We start from the raw sequence: 19,915 nt of genomic DNA on the forward strand, positions 1-19,915 counted from the left end.
TTTGCGTTCGGGTTTGCGTTTTGAGTGTTGTGATGAACCCATGACACTAAATACCTATTTATACTAGTAGTGGGGTGCTTGGGGGAGCCAAAAAACGGCTATTTTTGACCCCAACGGTCAAAAAACGGCCAAAAAAAACGATTTCCAACGGCTATACTCGATCCAACGGCTAGAACCGGTTAGGAACCGGTTCCGGATGGAACCGGTTAGGAACCGGTTCCGGTTCGGTTCCGGTTCCTACCCGCCCCCACTCAGAAACGCAAGAACCGGTCACGGATCATCGGGTTGAATCAGATAGGGTCCGGTTCCTACAAAAAACGGGTAGGAACCGGTTCGGTTCGAATGATCATCTCTAGTTGTATCCAATAATCAGAAGAGGTCGGAGAAGAATCATCCAGCTTTTTGGAAAAACAATATATACCTTAGGTTGTTGATCAGTAGTTGGGAGCTGGCGATTGGCGAATGTACACATTTGAAAGCAACTAGATTTTGTTTGAGGAAAACGCAAAGTATATCTCAATACCCTTAACAAATAGTACGAGAACTATGGCTAAAGGTATACACAGGGTATGACAGAATGACTCATGCGATAAACAAACAATATGCGACTTGTACTATACGATTACCCAATAGAAGTTAATCATCTCATATGCATACTTACAGGAGATTTGATTGGAAGGTGATGTCCGTTAGAGGTGTCTGTCTATGCTTCACGGGGCGATGGTACGTAGTACTCAAAGCACGCGTCGTCTCTGGTTTGCGGCCAATCACCATCACGGGTTTAGGATTGAAGCAAAGACGAAGAAGAATACAAATGGCCGATTGGGGTAGAGAGGGTAAGTAAGTATGACTCAGTTTTAAGAGTAGATAAACGAATTTACGCTTAACCGGGAATTCGGAATATGAATTATCTTAATATTATATTCTGGAAGGAGATGGGAGTTTATGAAAATTCATATACTTGATACTTTGATGATAGGGAAATTATAAACCCATAAAATTAGTATTTTAGATTAAGAAATTAAAATAATTACTTTTAATTATTAATATACTAACATATGTTAAGAGCATAAGCGTTTACGTACAAAACAAAAATAGGATCATGAAAAAATAATATTTAAATTAAGTTGGGTCATGACCTAGGTTGATCTCATGGCTTGGGTTGTGCACTATAGTTAATTTAATTTATTTTTTTTAATATGTGAATAGTGTAACAACCTCATAGGAGGTTGTTGATAAAGCTAGTCTAACTTACAATCAAAAGTCATTAGCATTTTCTCAACCCATCTTGACCTTCTTGTAAAATTCTTTTAATTCATCCTCCAAATTGACCAAAAACAACCCATTTGGGGTTTGTTTTGTCTCCCTTAGTTAAAATAGTATGAAGAGCAGCACCTTAGATTAATTGGTTAATTATCCTTTTAATTTTGATAGTTATTATGTTTTGAATTCCTTGATTCTCTCTGGATATATATTTATTTAACTAACTATAGTTATTACTGTAGTTTGAAACCGTTGTTTGACGACATAACCGCATGATTGGTTCACGTGGTTGGTCGCTTATTTTTGTTTCTTATATTAGATTATAAAACATTTCTTTTATGATTTAGTGTTGATATCGTCAACAGCGGTGAATTCACGTCGGTCAAGGCCGCAACGCACGGACTATGTCTTTGTTGCGTGTTTTTTAAAATATATTAATTTGCTGTATTTTGTACGTTGACGAATTTAACTTTTTGTTTGGTATCGGTGTCATAACCCGAACTAACCGAAAATGCGTCGAACACATAAGAATAATGGGCCGACATACTAACTATAGCTTTAAGTTCAATAAGATGAAGGACCTACTAGTTAAACTCGAAGACCTAAGCTATTCGACTCAAAAACTAGGAGTGGTGGTTGGCAATTTCCAATAAATGGCTTGGGGTACAACTTTGGTGCACAAGTCGATCAATAGGAATGAAGGCTATTACTTCTTAAACAAGTAATTGGTTTATGATGTTAAGTTAATCTTATTATAGCCATCCTAGTTAATCGTCTTAGGGTTGTTAAAAAAAGTTAACTTGTCTTAGGGTTAATCATTGTAAGCAACTTTTAAGTCAGTTTCTTGGTTATAACAAAAATGATTGTGTGTTAGTCAAATATTGTGTTCACCAATTCTTATCTTGACTTTAGATCTATATAGTGGCATTGATGTTTACTATTTGCAAAGTTTTGTTCTAGAACTTGAGGCCTGGTTTGTCGCAAAGGTTTCACACTTATGTTCGTAAGTCGATTGTTATGTCTCCAAAGTGAATGGCATCGCACCACCCAACCTCGAACCGCCACTACCACCACCAAAACTAATGTTGTCGCCTCACTCGTTCGCAACACCAACAGCCACGGCACCGCCACCAAAACAGTCCCTATCATTGGGTGTACTTGACCCACCATTTTCTTATTTATTTTTACAATATCATTTTCATTTAAGCTCGAGCTTTGAGGATATTGTTTTGAAAATCCAAAACTTTGTATGATAAGATCAAGATAAGTTGTACTGACTGTATAGATCCTTATAATATGGCCCGATACAACCTGAAAATATGGCTTTTCAAATATTATATTTTGGATAGGAGATATGTGGTCATATACATGGTGTATACGAGTGCATAAACTTATACAACATTTACAGTTGTGTGGGTTTCCTCATTGATGGTATTACCGGGTGAGTCAGGTCTAGAGCGTCAAAATCAATGTAGACGGTTAAAATCTCGCCTTAGGAAGGCTTATGCGAGTATTTGTACGTAGTAATTCTGAACACTGTTAAACAAATAAACATTAAGATAGTACTTATGTAGGTAGCCAATGCATAGTTGTCAAAGGCTATAGATGCACTCAAAGACACAAAGGCATCGCATGTCGTGTGGGTGCAAGGCACAAAGAAAGCATAATATGAGATAAGCAAGACGCAACAACAAAAGAGTAAGAACTATATTAGGAATTAAAAATATATAAAGAAAAACAAATTAAAATCGATTAAAAAAGGTAGGTTTAAAAAATTCTTAACATATATAGCACTATAAGAAAAAAAAAATAAAACCGATAAAAAAGTAGGTTTACAAAATTCTTAAAATATATAGCGCTATAACGGTGGTGAGGGTGGGCTGCGGGTAGTGGGCTCGGGTACCCTTGATACACCCCATGTGGCGTGTGGAGTGCAATGACTCACTATATACATATCTTTAGAGCAGGATTGTGCATACATAGTTTTTTTATGTTAAAACTTTGGGTCAACTTAACATGAATGGAATAAATATCCAAAATCTTGTGCAAACATACTGAATTCCCTATCTAATACACAATTCTATATGCATACAATATTTGTGTTTTTTGAACTACATTAGCAACCTCAATTGAACTGCTCCCAACAACCTTTTGGATACTAGTTTCATCCATCTTCTTCCTAATATTCACAGCTTCATCATACTTATTAGTTATTATCTCGAGAATATATATTTGATAGCATCACATAATTCCCATCATCATGAGCGTCTAGTAAAACTATTCTCCTAGTAGCTTCTTCAGCCAACCCAACATTTTTATAAACCTTACCGCGCCAATTCCGGTCCCCAAATTACTACATCTTGTTCAAACGGCATCTTTCTAATAACATTTCTGGCTGCATCTAGACACCCTGCTCGACACAGGATATCTACCATGCAACCATAATGTTCAAGTTCCGGTTCTAGCCCATATTCAGTGCACATTGAGTTAAAGTACTTCCACTAGTTGACAACTAGACCCGTGTGACTACACACACTCAAATTAACACCTATGAAAGTAATCCCATTCAGTTTAACTCCTTAGGATATCATAATATGCAAATGATTAAGTGCTGCGTCATCATATCCATGGTTTCCTAGTCCCATTATCATTGCACTCCATAAACACACATCTATATTTTTCATCGATTAAAAAACATATGACGTGTTGTCAATATCCCCACATTTTGCATACATGTTAACCAAAGAAGTTGCAACCTTTATATCCATTTTGATCCGGTTTCTCTCTATGTATTTGTGAACCGTCTTGTCATTTGGCTTTGCTAATAATAAGCTATTAAATGCGTGTGTTCAAATAAAATGACATGAACAAGAGTGATTAAGTCTCTGGATGAGAAGTACCGAACAAATTTTTTAGTCAAATTGTTTGTTTATTAAAATACTTGTCGGCTTACATATGCTAAGGTCTTAAGATACTACTCCACTTTTAAATGTGCATAATGTTTGTATAAGTGACAAGTACGAAGTTTTATAAAATGTTAACGTCACTCACAATGTTTAATCTCTCTTAAAGGCTTGGGACCTAGTTTTGAAATGTCATAGTCGAGAATTTTGTGTATTGCACATATCATAGGTGGAATTATAGTAAAGTAGCTATAAGGATTGCCAAAGGTACTACATGTCTACATGGATTGTTGTCGTCAATAACCAATACAATTAAGAAATTGATGATAGATCATAGAAGTTAAAATATTCTTCTTTAACATGGCAAACCCTTGAATCCATAATTTTACATAGCTGTGTAAATCTTTGAGTTAATTACATAAATAACATATAAAAGAATAAGAAAAGACGAAATGATAGCCATGTGAAATAAACATGGCTTATGAGTCATGAGTGCATGACTAAATTTAAAAGATAAATCTGATATGCGTCTAACAAGAGTTGCTATATATTAAGCAACCAGCACAGTTTGTATGAGTTGGTTTTGAGCTAAAGCCAAACTAAAAACCGAAACTTTTGGATTTTTGAAACCGCTTAATTTCAAATTTTTCGATTTTTCCTTTTGATTTCAATTCAATTTCGGTTTTTGTCGTTTAAGCTTGAAAACTTTAGGGCGAAAAAAAGTTGGCCAAAGATAATGAATTTAGGTATAATTAACTTCTTATAATTATACATTTGGTCAAAAGTATTTGAATTGCATATTTATTAACTTCTTATAATTATTTAAAATTGAAAAAAAAATAACAAAATAAAAATCTAGAGTTTCTGTCCAGTTTAGTTTTTATTACATACAAAACCATAAATGAACCATAAGTTCGGTTTTCATAAAACCTAACCGCTAGTTGTGTTTATGTTTGGACATAGGTTTTTCCAGGTTCGAATCGGTTTTTTATTTCATGCACACCTCTAACCCTTGTTTCAGTTTGGGTGGTATTTTAAAGCTTATCAACAAGATGTTGTAAAATGAAAATGGAAATATTAAAGGTAATGCCAACCAAGTCATAATTGAGGGGATCTTTATAAATAGATATAATTGTAGGGGGTTATTTGCCAACATAAAAAACAAGTCAAATCAATATTATCACCGGCTGAACCAGTCAATGCATTCTCCTACAAAAGGTCAAAAGGGGAAAACAATCACCAAATTAGGGCTTCTGTTCGTATGCAGAGAATCTCAAAATTGCGTGTTTGTATCTCTTTGCCGACTCGATTTTGAACGTTATTCGTTAAATTCCTATTCAAATCTGTGAATTTTCGTGTTCAGGTGAGCTTAATTTCATCTAGATTTGTTGATTTATGCATTTTGAGCTTGATTTTTTGGATTTTAACATAGAAAAGCTTCGATCGTTGTAATTTGTTGTTTTCTGTAATGATTTTGTGTAGTTTGAGTACCTGTCGTTGATTGATATCTAGGGTTTCATATGAGGTAGAGTAATTTGGGGCAAAATCTATAAAGCTTTATGAATTTCAGATATATGCAATTGAAATTTTGATTTTAAAATTGAAAGTCAACTGTTAGGTTATGAAATTTAGGGTCTTTTGAAGGTGAAAATTGATTGATCACTGTAGCCAAATCTTTATTTTTTAGTCGGATCTTGGATCCGATTTCAAGATAACCGGTAATAGCACATTTTGAAGCTAAATTGTTGACTAAGGGGCTGTTTGCTTTACCTTTGATGTTCGTTTTTCATGTTTGAAGTAACTAATGATGAGTAGATGATTGCTCTCATAGGTCAAACTTTATCATTATCAGTCTACATGATATCTAATTAGGTTTGTGTCAGTTTACCATTTCAGCAGCCAACTTTCGCCAATATGTTACCGCCACGTCAGCAACCAAGGTCGGGAGTACTGCACACATCACTGTCCCTTGTTCCAGCAGACGGCTCCAACTCAGATCAGATCCGTGACTCGCCCACCGAAAGTGCCAGCTCACGCGAAACCTGGCCTACATCAGATGCTTTAATGCTATCCAAACAGCAACATCTAGAGAGAGAAAAACCAAAGGACCGTGAAAACGGGTCTGCTGAACACTCAGTCATCCGCCACATATCAACCTCGGATAAAATGTCACTCAGAGACATTTCAAAAGAACGAGTTGACATTATTGCTGAACGTATGCATCGTCTACCTGATGACTATTTAGATAAGTTGAAAAACGAGCTCCGTGGACTTATTGAAGGAATGGGTGGTCATCAACATAGAGAAGAATACATTTCTCTTCAAAAAGCAGTTTTAAGCAGACCCGACTTAAATGAAAAGACACTTGTGTTAGCTCATCGTGGCCAGCTTGAAATACTAGTTGCTATCAAAACCGGAATTCAAGCATTTCTACATCCAACTGTCAGTCTATCACAAGCTTCACTAATTGAAATCTTTCTGTACAAAAGATGTAGAAACATAGCGTGTGGAAACCCGATCCCGGCTGACAACTGTACTTGTGAAATTTGCTCAAAAAGGAACGGTTTTTGTAACCTTTGCATGTGTGTGATATGCAGCAAGTTTGACTTTGAAGTCAACACATGTAGGTGGATCGGGTGTGACTCGTGTTCACACTGGACACATACGGATTGTGCGATACACAATGCACAGATCGGAATGGGGCCCACTGTAAATGGAGGTTCGGGTGAGATGCTTTTTAGGTGTCGGGCGTGTATGAGGACATCTGAGTTGTTTGGGTGGGTTAAGGATGTTTTTCATCATTGTGCACCGTTGTGGGACCGGGAAGCTTTGGTTAGAGAACTTGAATATGTGAGTCGGATTTTTCGTGGAAGTGAGGAATCGAGAGGACGGAAATTGTATTGGAAATGTGGAGAGCTTGTTGAAAAGTTAAAGAGCGGGGTAGCTGAACCATTGGCTTCTAAAGCGATATTGTCGTTTTTTCAAGGTAATATATATCACAAAATGGGCTATAGAACGCGCTTTTTAGTTGTGCTTCTATTGTTTGAAATTTTTGTGATAATAAAATAATCTAATGATTTGAGTTTTAGAAACTTATTTTTTTATGAAATCAATAAATAAATTGACCAAAGAGGACATTTCATCTAATGTGACATTCTGTTAAATGAGTTTGCTAGTCACTACAAACTGTAGTAGTTAATCAAATCTAATGATTTTGAGTTTTAGAAAATCAAGATTTTTTAGGAAATCAATAGATGAAATGTCCAAAAAGGACAGAGGGAGGGCCATCAAACCTCATTGTACAAACAATTAAGCAAGCTAGCACGTATAACCATCACAACTGATGGTACAAACAACTTAAGCAGCGTGAAAATGAACAGTGAAATATGAGAGTATGAGAATAACTTAAAATGAATATATATGTAATAATTTATCACATAGCCTTGCCTGTAGTCGTTTCTGTTGTTAAATTAACAACGAACGCTAATATAACGAATCCAATTGCCGTCAGAACAATGGCATTGGCAAGAAGCTCAGCCATAACGGTGCTTTACGTGTGCTCAACACAATGTATGTGTGGGCAAAAAAGCCCAGGCAACAGAATATGAACACACTAAAATAATCAGGCTTTTTACCCTGAAATACAGGAAAAAGCCCGTCATTGCTAGCAGGATGAGGTGCGTAACCATGATTATTTTAGTGTCTTTCATATTCTTTTGCGTGGGCTTTTTTGCCCACACATACATTGTGCTGAGCATACGTAAAGCTCCATTATTTCTGAGGCTTCTTGCCAGTGTCGTTATTGTTCTGATGGTGATTGGACTTGTTATGTTAGCACTTAGCATTCGTTGCTAATTACGGGAATGACTGCGGGCGAGGTCATGGGATAAATTGTAATTATATATTAATTTTTGCTCTTCTCATACTCTCATTTTTCAGTATTCATTTTCATGCTGCTTTAAGTTGTTTGCACCATCAGCTGTGATGGCTGTACGTGCTAGCTGTGATGGCTGTACATGCTTAAATGTTTGTATGATGAGGTTTGATGGTATACTCTCTTTATTTGCAATCAAAGCTGGCTCCCATCTCTCTCTATGCCAAAATAGTTTTAAAAAATCATTTTTCTTGATAACTTGTGCAGAGTTTGACATAGACCCGACAAAACACCAAGAACCCGCTGAAGGCCGACTAATGGCCCCACAAGAAGCATTCAATCGAATCGCAGATGTAGTCCAAGAAGCAATAAAAAAGATGGAAATGGTAGAAGAAGAAAAAATCCGCGTCACAAAAAAGGCCCGTTTAGCCCTCGAAGCATGCGACCAAGAGCTCAAAGACAAAGCCCGTGAAGTAACCGCCTTAAAAATGGAACGCCAAAAGAAAAAGCAGCAAGTCGATGAACTCGAAAGCATCGTTCGCCTCAAACAAGCGGAAGCCGAGATGTTTGACCTCAAAGCGAGTGAAGCGAGACGCGAAGCCGAACGGCTACAAAGAATTGCGGTTGCAAAAGCAGATAAATCAGAAGATGACTATGCTAGTCGGTATTTGAAGCAACGGTTACATGAAGCGGAAGCTGAAAAATATTATTTGTTTGAGAAGATGAAGTTGCAAGAGAGTTCATCAAGAGGCTCACAAAGTAGTGTTGGTGTTGGTGTGAGTGAGCCTTCACAGATGATGATGTACAATAAGATTCAGGATTTGCTCAAGAATATGTATACTGTGCCTTCTAAAGGTGATGGTCAATCTGGTGATATCAGGTCACTTGGTTCTGTTTAAGGTGGGTTGGTGTGTGTTGTTTTTATGTCTGGTTTTTGGTATTTGTTTTTGATGTTTGGTATAACTTAAAAAGTGAAGTTGGGGGTAACTTTGTAGTTGACTTCTTGTTATGTTGTTTTATAAGTGTTGTGATTAATCTTCGGACGCAAGTGAAGGTTATCTGACTTAACGGTTTTTTATTTTATAATTAAGTTTTTTTATATTTGTTAAATATTGATGTTTTTCGGTTGCATGTAGAGGTGTACAAACCAGTTTTTTCAAACTGGTTCTGGTTTGAACCAGATCTGGTTTAGGCCAGCAAAAGTTAAAACTAGTTTTCAAGTGGAAAAGGATCAGTTCGGTCTCAAATCGGTTTTGTTTGGTTTTAACCAGACCAGTTTCAAAGGAAGGGTTCGCAACCTGATTCTAAATTAGTGGCTCGGTTTGGTTTCTAACTAGTACCTGCCAAACCGGTTTCAATAACGGTTTTGGTTAGCACAAACCGGCTCTGGTTCTTGAACTGGCTTATTTTTTTTAACACCTCTCTAGTAATAGTTGGATGTATAGTTTGTTTAAATTGAAGCAATTTTGGAACCCCTCTCTAGTTGCACTAGTTGAATGTACAATTTGTCTAAATCGAAGCAAGTGGATTGAATTGAGATGTATATGGTTTGGTTTTAATGTTTATACGGGTTGTCAATTTTTAATTGGTGATCAGGGGTGGACCTACGTTGTTCAGAGAGGTTCACGCGGCCCCGAGTTTTAAAATTACAGTGTATGCTATATAAAAAAAAACTTTGAGGGTTTAAAAACTGGAGTGAGCCCTCTTATTAAATATGGGGTGAACCTCTAACAAAACAAAGTTGTCAGTTTTTCAACCGGTTCTATTATTTCAAAATCAGTTGTTTTGATAATTTTAACTATGATTATTTGGTTTTCCATGCTCATCTCACTTCGGAATAAGAGCTTCTTTTTTTTTTTTACTTTTTCAGAATTCAGACTTATTTGATTTCTTTCACCATTTTCAATTTAAAAAATAATTCATATAATATAATGCTACTGAATCATAATGTTATTTATTCCATAACTATGAAGGAAGAGAAGATAATAAAAGAAGAAAGAAGAGAAGTTCGAATTACTAATATTTTAGTTTTTGGCTTATTTTGGTCATTAGAGCTATGTAAATTTAAAAACGTATACAAATTTAAAAAAATATATAAGGATAAAAAATATACTAATAATAGAAGCAATAAACATATAATGGAGTGGAAACCTAGAAAACCGAGTGCATTGAATCCGGGTTTCGAATATTTGAACTGAATTCTTATCCAAGCCGTATTTTGAAATTCATTTTTGAATCGAGCACGAACCTATGAATTTTGTATTGAGTCAATTATTTTAACTCAATTTATATAACTTATGTTGGTAATTTTTTAATTTTTATCACATTTACAAGTCGGTGAATATGTAAGGACCCAAGCTGATAAGTCAATCAATTTGGTTTAGTTTCTTAATTGTAATATGATTAGCATGGTAATGTCTTGGTTACCAAATTATAGTTTAGATATATAAACATGGGGTTTGAGTAGAGGCCTTGATGGTTGATCAATATAGAATTATTGAAGTAAGTTTTTTAGTTAGTTTTTTCTTGCAATGATAAAGTATTTATCGATCATGTGCTTTGAAGTGGTATAGAGCTTGGTGTAATCATGGACCAAGCTCGAGGTACCCAGGATTGAAACCAAGATTTAGTCACTGCATGGAAGCCTATTGTCGTGAAGAGATCTGGGGCCAACCGATCAAAGACAACAAGGAAGATCCATGGACGCTTCAAGAAGCCACGTCTGCTCTTTTTTATTAATTCCGGGAACCACGGCCTGAATACTTGCTGCCAATTTAGCGACCTGAATACTGTTGCTTGATTTTCTTAGTTAAGCGATTCAAAATTCAATTTCAAGTTGGAAATCAGATCTGACCCATTATCTAAATGACTAGAACAAAAATCGAAGACAATCAATGGATGAAGAACAAGAAAATATTGGTAATTCTGATTATATTCACAAGTTTGTGAGTATGGAATAACATAAGTTGACAAGTTAGTCAAGTTTGTGTAGTTTTCTAATCGTAATAGGATCAGTATACTTATGTTTTGGTCATCAAGTTAGAGTTAGATCTATAAATATGTGGTTTGGGTGGAGACTTTTGATGGGTGATTAATAAAGAAGAGTTAAGCGCAAAATGCACCCATGTGGCTAACACCCATTTTCACTGAGAGTACATGTGGTGGCATTTTTGCACTTTGAGCACCCGAACCATTTTTTTCGACGCAATTTGAACCCAATCGTTAAGTTAAACATTAGTTGACTACTAAAAAAAAAGTGGGGCCAGGGACAAATTCGTCATTTCACACATAATAATAATAATAATAATAATAACCCAACCGCCCAGCCCTTTCTCCCCCACCGGCCACCACCATTTTACCGCCCTCTTCCTCCAATTTTTTGTCTTGAACATGGCTGGCGACAAGAACACCGTCACAAACTAGGCAAAGGAGGATGCTAAGTCAAAGGCGTACAAGCAACATCGGGACGTGAGGGCATGAGTGTTTGTATTTTTTTAATTATTAAACTAACTATTTATCTTTATAAACCAAACAACCGCCTCATAAATTTCACCTTACCATAACACATCCAACTTTGTGTTAAAATATGAAATCCTCGGTTTTAATGCTATTTGACAATTTCAATTTTCACACCTCTCGTAACCATGGTTGCAAAAACCATTGGATGCTCCTAATTCGGGCGACTATGAGTCCTCGGCGAGTACTCATAAATTACTCGCCACTCGGTCTCGACGGGTAGAAGGATTTTTGAACAGTTTCCTAACAGTAAAAGTCGAGGAAGCATTTACACGGTATATATCCATCCATCTATCTATCTATCGACGGCCTATACATACAATCATCCTCTTTATTTTACTTTACGATCGTTGTGTACGTACGTCTTGATATTGATAAGCTTGAGTGGGAAAGATGTCGGAAAAGTTCTCGGCAACACTTCGAATCGGCGACCTGAACGATTTCATCGCACCGTCACAAGGCTGCGTTGTTTCCATCAAGTCCTCCGGCTCCGCTCGCCTTGTTGACAAACCAAAGGTGCTTTCTAATTCTATTCTTATTCATTCTAAACCCTAGCTCGTCGTTACTCTTTTATGCTAATTTTAATATGATGATTTTAGTTAGCTCATGCTTATAAACCCTAGGCCATGCTTACCTCATTATTATTATTATTTCACTCTTGAAATTGAGCAGGAGTTATATTATTAACAGAAACTCCTCTTTTAACAAGTAGAAGTATGGTATTTGACGTGTGATTTTCGTAATTTCTACCACGGTTTTAACTTTTGATTATTAGCTAGCTAACCTTTGGATTCAGAAATATGGCTTCAAACTTCAGTTTAGTTGTTTTCTTCGCAAATGAAAGTTTAATATCAATTTAGTTGCAGATTTTGTTTTACACCACCATATTTTCAATTTTGCTATATTTTCAATGTTTACCTGTGATCAATTAATTGGCTAACTATTTTATGTTATGTTATCAATCCCTAACAACTGCATATGGATAGAATTCTGTTATTTCAGTTTCAGTTTTGAATGGGACAGTGGCATATATTTTTGCACGTACAGTTAATGTGTGTACATGTGTCACAAAACATAGGCCAGCCGCATTATTATTTTTAAATATATATGCTATAATATCTGATTTATGCGTCACAGAGATTTATCTTTCATTTTTGAACCCTAGGTCGTTAGCTTTTAGATACCTTTATGCTAGTTGTAATCCACGTGTAGCTGATAATTCAAATTTTGTGATGCTTTTAGTTAGGTCATGGTCGTATCACCCGGAATGTGTAAAAAACCAGCACATTGATGATTATTATTGTTATTTAACTGTTAATCTTACCCTAGTTCATCAGTTGCAATGCTTTTTAGCAATTCCTTGCTATTTTAAGGAAAACACTTGCTTCTAGGTATATTAAAAATGACTTAGAACATGAAAACAGTGATGGCTTGTGATTTTAATTACAATTTACAAGGAACTGGTAGCCCAGTAGCCTTTTACCATATAGGAAAGGGCTCTGTTGCATTTTGAATGATGCTTGATTCACCTTTGAAATTGATCAAGAATTATAATTTTTAGCAGAAGATTAAGCAATTTTAAACACTAACAAGTGCCACAAGTAGAATGACGGTGTTTAACAGGCGAATTAATAGATAACAATTACACATTTAGGTTCTGTTTGATTTTAGTAATTCGAACCAAGGTCACCACATTTGAAACTTGTGATTAGCTACCTTTGGAACATATGACTTCAACTTTACTCTGTTTTACAAAAAGATCATAAATTTGTTTGTTTTTAGATTTATGATTCCTTCTTTCTCCAAAGGTTGAACTAAATTCAGTGTTTTTAGGCACAAAAACTTTACAAATGAAAGTTGATATGAATTTTGTTGCAGATGTTGCACCATCAAGTTTTCAACTTTACTATACATTTAATGTGTGATACATTTTCTCAGTAAATTTTTTAGCAGTCATTTAATTTGAAAATGAAAAAGTGTGCCTGCTGGAATTTGTAGGGGATTTGTAACACTTGGACTGAAACAGAGGCACTAATCTAACTTATAGCTTTCAGTCATTTGTAAAAACTAGTTCATGAATTAAGTTTGGATATTAAAAGCAACTATTTCATCTAATGAATGTTTAACAACTGCATATGAAGATTCTCTGATTTCATCTTCAATTTTATTGGAATAGTAACATCTTTTCTTGCACTTGCTGTCAGTGTGTGCATGTGCCACCGAATTTAGACCCGCCAGCTACATTACTTTAACCATTATGCTATAATATCTGATTTATGTGTGACATAAAATTAGACTTGACATTATGCAACTTTTTTTTTTTTCAAAATTAATCCACCAAGTGATTTTTCTTGGACAGAAACAAGTAAAAACAGCACCTGCAACAGAAACACTTCAAACAGATCCAGTAAAAATATCACTCAAGGATTGTTTAGCTTGCAGGTACTTTTACCTAATTTTCATTGGCTTTGATTAACTTTTAAATAGAAGTTTTCAATTAAATTGCTAATATTGTTGTAATCATGCAGTGGATGCATTACTTCTGCGGAAACTGTTATGCTAGAGAAGCAAAGCTTAGATGAGTTTCTTTCTAATATAAACAATGGCAAAACCGTTATTGTCTCTCTTTCACCCCAGTCTAGGGCTTCTATTGCTGTGCATTATGGCCTCTCACCACTTCAGGTAATTATGAATATTTGAATTAGATGTGCGTTCAGTATGTCTAGTGGACTCTATGGTAATTATGGATGGTATGTTTTCAGGTATTCAGGAAACTAACCACACTGTTAAAGTCATTAGGAGTTAAAGCCGTTTTTGATACCAGTTGTAGTAGAGATTTGTCTCTTATTGAATCATGTAATGAGTTCATATCGCGTTATAAACAAAGTCGTCTAGATGACAAAAAGGAGTCTAAATCATGTCTACCTATGATAGCCTCTGCATGCCCTGGTATGCTTTACCTTTTTGGATCCAACTATAAAAAACATTGTATCATTAATGATAAATGATTTTAATATGTTTTTAGGTTGGATATGCTATGCTGAGAAAACACTTGGTTCGTTTGTTCTGCCATATATTTCTTCAGTGAAGAGCCCCCAACAATCCATTGGAGCTATCATAAAACACCATATATGCCATCAATTATGCCTTCGGTGAGAGTCTTTTTCAATTATGCTTGTAGTATAAACGAGCCAAGCCTAAGCTTGGCTAGGCTTGAGCTCGGCTCGTTTAACTTACGAGAGCTTGAAGTCGGCTCTTTTACTTACGAGAGCTTGAGTTTGACTCGTTTCTAGCTCTATATCTAAAGCTTGAGCTCAGCCGTGAGTAGTTTCCTCGAGCTTAGCTCGCTTAACTTACTAGAGCTCGAGTTTTGGCTTGGCTCTAGCTTTATTTCTAAAGCTTGAGCTTGGCTCGTTTAACTAACGAGAGCCTTTTCGAGCTGTATTTCTAAAGCTGAATCTCTTCATGTTTATATTTATTAGTTAATTTATATAAGTTTATACTTTACTTTTAATCTTTTATACATGCTTTGGCTATTTTTTTTATATGTAACATGATAGATATTATTTTGTTATTTTTATCATAGCTTTATATAAATATTATTATCATATAAATATATATTTAATACATTAAATAAATTTATATAAAGAACATGCTCGTTTAGACTCTGGGCTCTGAGCTATCTCGAACTCGATAAGCGAAGCTCGTGCTCGTTTATCAAACAAGCTTATTTTTGGGCTCAAGGTCATTTAACCTCGGCTTGATTCAAGCTTTTAGCAAGTCAATCTCGAGTAGCTCAGCATATGCATGTGATTGGTTGCATGCTTTATTTTCTGTTGAGTGTAGACAGCTGAGTTATATATTATTTATATGTTTACTCGATCATGATTTTTATTTGCATCAATTTTACAGGCCAAGTGATATTTATCACGTTACAGTAATGCCTTTTGAAGCTTCCAGAGATGACTTTGTTTTCCAAGACCAGTCTGATCAAATGACCACAGAGGTAGATTCCGTGCTGACAACTGGTGAAGTTTTAGATCTAATACAGGTAAACAAATGTTTTATTAAACTCATAAGGGTAAAAAGGTAATTTTAACTTCTTATGTTTCTACTCTACTGAGTACGATGATGATGATGATGATGATGATGATGCTTCTACTCTGTTGATTGTATGCAGTTGAAAGCAGTAGATTTTAGCAATTTAGGCGAGTCACCTCTTGATAAACTGTAAGCAGAACAAGCATTAGCTTCTTCAAACTCCACCCTTAGTGCTGTAAAAAACATTTAAACTAGATACTATTTAGTTATATTCATGAAAGTAAATAAATGAACTTAGACAAACGAGCTTAAACAAACGTAAATGTACGACCATACAAAATTTAAATGAACGAATGTGAACAAACGAGACGTGTTTATGCTCATTTGTTTAACTAAACGAACATTTTTTTTTCATTTCCGTTCGTTTATTAAACAAACGAACATGAACGCACTTCCTGACGAACGGTTCACTGAACGGGCGGTTTGTTTACACACCTATTCACCCCCTTTGAAGAAAATAAAAATCATGTTACAATCTTGCAGATTATCTAATGTCAGTGAAGACGGGAATCTTTTTGGTGTTCGGGGGAGCTCGGGAGGATACGCAGATACAATCTTCCGTTATGCTGCTAAAACGCTTTTTGGTCATGATATTAACGGGCCTTTGGATTTCAAAACCATAAGGAACTCTGATTTCCAGGAAGTTACTTTAGAAGTAAGTTCTACTTTTGATGAGTTTTAACAGAATATTAAAAATGAAAAGGTGAAATTCAAAATCAATATAAATTTGCAGGTAGAAGGTAAAACCGTGTTGAAGTTTGCTCTATGTTACGGTTTCCGAAACTTGCAAAATGTAGTGAGGAAGCTTAAAATTGGAAAATCTGATTATGACTATTTAGAGATCATGGCTTGCCCTTCAGGTATCTTAAATATATTATTAAATTTATTTTTGAAATTGCGTGTTTATTTTTTTTTTGCTAAAATTTAGGGTGCTTAAATGGTGGTGGTCAACTGAAGCCGAAAGCTGGTCAATCAGGTAAAGATTTGATTCAAGCATTGGAGAAAACATATAAGGAAAATGTAAGTATCAAATATTCACCATATGTTATCTTGATTGTTGTCAATTTAACAATATTAATTTGCCTAACATGATAAACGTTGTTAGGTTTTGGTAGCGGGCCCGTTTGAGAACCCGATTGTGAAAATATTATACGATGAGTGGTTGGAACATCCTGGTTCTGAAAGGGCTAAACGATACATACACACGGAATACCATCCGATCGTAAAAAGTATTACCTCTCAGTTAAATAACTGGTGATATATAGCTCTTGACTTTTTTTTGTTCTTTCTAGTTATAAAATTTTGGCGAGTCACTGAGTTTTAATAATTGCTTACTTTTTATTTATACGTTTTGCTCTTGTAAACCTTTGTTTTGTTATATGTTTTAATAGAATTTCGACTCTTTAGTCATGGATAATGTATAATATGTACTATGTAAATTTTGTTACTTGATGTGCATTTCGCTCTCATCTTTTAAATATTATCGTCGTGCTGCAAAAAGAATATAGAAAATAAAAATAAAGTGTTGTCTTTGATTGACTTGAACTTGACTTGTTTGGCTAAACGTATTCGTGGGTTCAATCAGGTAGAATATGTTTAGAATAAACTTGAACCTACGGATTTCTTATGGGGATCATATTTTGAGAGAAATTCACAAAGGTTTTACACAACTATACATGTATGTAATATTATTGGGAAATTAAAATGTGAACAAAATGTGTAATCTTTTAAAATGAAATAATAGTTTGTCAAAAATTGATATAAAATATTCTTTTATTAGTTAATATAAGCAAATTTTGAAAATACTGAAACTCTATTTATTGAAAATTCCATTAATATATATTTAATGAATGCAATAACTTTTACTACTATATACGATGTTTTACTTTTTAACTGAATTTAGAAAATTTATAAATAAAAGGGATGGGGGAGTTACATTCTCTGTCTTAAATTTTATTTTATTTTATCTTTCTTAACATCAACCCACACATCATCTTATCTACTCCTAATTATTCTTAGTTACAGTTTATAGTGGGCCTCAAAGCCTATACCTATAACAGAGGGAAACCATTAACACACCAGCACACCATTAGACTATTTGGTAGCCTCTTCTCTAAGTTATCTTGATAACTCATAACTTTTTAATAGTTAAAAGGCCATATTAAGTCTAAATGGTTAACCATTCAGATTTAAGACCACCTCTTAACCATTAAGAGGTTATGAACCATTAACAAGCTACCAAATAGCCCCTAAATGCTCTGTTTAAGTGTATTTAGTTATGAAAACAAATTAGATTTTATTTATGCCATTTTATAATCAACGTATCTATTCAAATCAAGGGTAGTGATCACACGGACAGTTCATGTTAGGTTAGTGTAGTGTAGGGGGGCATTATTTTGGTTACGGGTGATAGTAGGTTTAGTGGTGTTAATAATTTTTCTCTTTCAACTCCTTAATATTACGTTGTAAAATAATAATTAAAAAAAACAAATATATATATATATATATATATATAGGGTAAGGTTATAATAGGAATAATAGTTTTTGTAGGAAGGATAGGAAGTAATTTTGTCCATTGATTTTGAATATGGAGGGTTGAGATTAGTTTAGGTGGAAATCATGTGTGAAAATAAGGGGAAGGGCATAAAAGGAATAACACATTTGTTGATTTTCTCTCTTCACGTGCAAGGCACATGCCAAATTCCTCCATCATTTTAAAATGTCCATAACTTTTTTTTACGACGTTTTTATTGAAAAACAAATTCACCATAATAACGAGTGTCTTTTTATCTTTTATATGAGTACCATATTGTTATATAAAAATTAAAAAAAATTAGTGGGTTTTTTACGTATTGTGTTTTACCAATATTGTGTTATACAATTGAATTTATCATTGTGTTTTTTTTTTTCTCATAGTGTTTTTTTCAATTGTGTTTTTTACATTGTGCCATACAATTGTGTTTTTTATTAAGTTTTTATCATTGTGTTTTTTTTTCATAATGTTTTTTTCCATTGTGTTTTTTAAATTGTGTTTTTCATAGTGTTTTCCATTGTGTTTTTTTCGGCGGCCGTTTTCCGATAACTTTTTTTTTGGCGACTTTTCCGTGAATTTTTTGGCGATTTTTCCGGCGAAATTTCTCGAGGATTGTTTTCCGATGACTTTTCGACGACTTTTCCGATGAAATTTTCCGGCGAAATTTCCATAGACTTTTCCGGCGAGGTGGCGGCCGTGGGTGACGGTTGTGGTGGCGGTGGACGGTGGAGTGGTGGTGGTTGTAGGAGATGAGTGAAGATGTAAGTGGGTTTTTGAAATTAATTTAAGTGGGTTTTGAGATTAGAGTAAGTGGGTTTTGATATTAAAGTGTTAAGACTAAAATACCCTCCTTCCTAGCCTTCTTAGGAAAATCAAACTTCTTATTTGAACCTAACCCTATATATATATATATATAATTTTAACTCGAGTAATAATTTGCAAAATGATAATAATAATAATAACAAAAAATAAATAAAACTATTCTTTTACTAATTAAACAAATCACAGATTGTGTTCGACCTGTCAAATCGCGAACACGACCCATTTAACACCTATAAGATATTATGATAAAGGAATCAATATTACTTTATTTATACAATTTTATAGTTCAAAACATCATGACAAATTGACAATGACCACGCCATAGAGACTTAGCTGTTTGGTAGCCTCTTAATGGCCATTAAGATACTACCTGTTAATGGTTCATAGCATCTCTTCATGGTTAAGAGGTTGCCTTAAGTCTGAATAGTATTCAGACTTAAGGCAACCTCTTAACCATGAAGAGATGCTATGAACCATTAACAGGTAGTATCTTAATGGCCATTAAGAGGTAGCCTTTTAATCCACCTTCAAGTCTTGAATATTGAGAGTATGATTATTAGACAGGTGATCTTAAAGAGATGTTAGCTTTCAGAAGTTATTTTTGGTATATTTATGTAAAATTCCATTTCAACCCTATCTATAAAGACGTATAGGAAGGAGAGCATGTATATTGAAGAAGCGTGGATCGACTCACTGGTAGACGATCTACTTTCCTCGGGTGTGATTATGCTATTTCACCGATGGTTTCTCTTGGATCTGTGTTCTTCCACCTACAAAATGAACAGCACCGTCAACTTACCCCTCAGAAAGGGACAGAGGGGTCCTCTTTGGGGTAACCCTTCGGTGTGAGAATAAGTATTTGTGGAGAAGATAATAATATGTGAGAGTAAGGAATTCTGGAGA

General features: G+C 34.8%; 1 protein-coding gene and 1 pseudogene across 2 annotated transcripts; both read left to right on the forward strand.

The window, feature by feature from the left end:
- Nucleotides 1-6,037: 6,037 nt before the first annotated feature.
- Nucleotides 6,038-9,076, forward strand: LOC143564468 (OBERON-like protein). The gene is made up of 2 exons (XM_077051739.1): nt 6,038-7,152; nt 8,308-9,076. The coding sequence occupies exons 1-2, from the start codon at nt 6,081-6,083 to the stop codon at nt 8,937-8,939; spliced, it is 1,704 nt and encodes a 567-aa protein (XP_076907854.1). The 5' UTR covers nt 6,038-6,080; the 3' UTR covers nt 8,940-9,076.
- Nucleotides 9,077-11,949: 2,873 nt separating this feature from the next.
- LOC143564457 (protein NAR1-like) lies at nt 11,950-16,977 on the forward strand (annotated as a pseudogene). The gene is made up of 11 exons (XR_013140873.1): nt 11,950-12,072; nt 13,916-13,998; nt 14,085-14,238; nt 14,319-14,505; nt 14,582-14,714; nt 15,475-15,607; nt 15,737-15,786; nt 16,141-16,312; nt 16,391-16,517; nt 16,586-16,677; nt 16,763-16,977. The product of XR_013140873.1 is annotated as a protein NAR1-like (transcript).
- Nucleotides 16,978-19,915: the final 2,938 nt, after the last annotated feature.

This window comes from Bidens hawaiensis, unplaced genomic scaffold (assembly GCF_021521415.1).
Source record: "Bidens hawaiensis isolate Kalapana, Puna unplaced genomic scaffold, B.hawaiensis_p1.1 tig00022006_1, whole genome shotgun sequence".
NCBI classification, from domain to species: Eukaryota; Viridiplantae; Streptophyta; class Magnoliopsida; order Asterales; family Asteraceae; genus Bidens; species Bidens hawaiensis.

Coding starts and splice junctions, on each gene's coding strand:
- LOC143564468 (XM_077051739.1), top strand. CDS start 6,081: ATGTTACCGCCACGTCAGCAACCAAGGTCGGGAGTACTGCACACATCA. Junction 7,153..8,307: donor GATATTGTCGTTTTTTCAAG/GTAATATATATC, acceptor TAACTTGTGCAG/AGTTTGACATAGACCCGACA.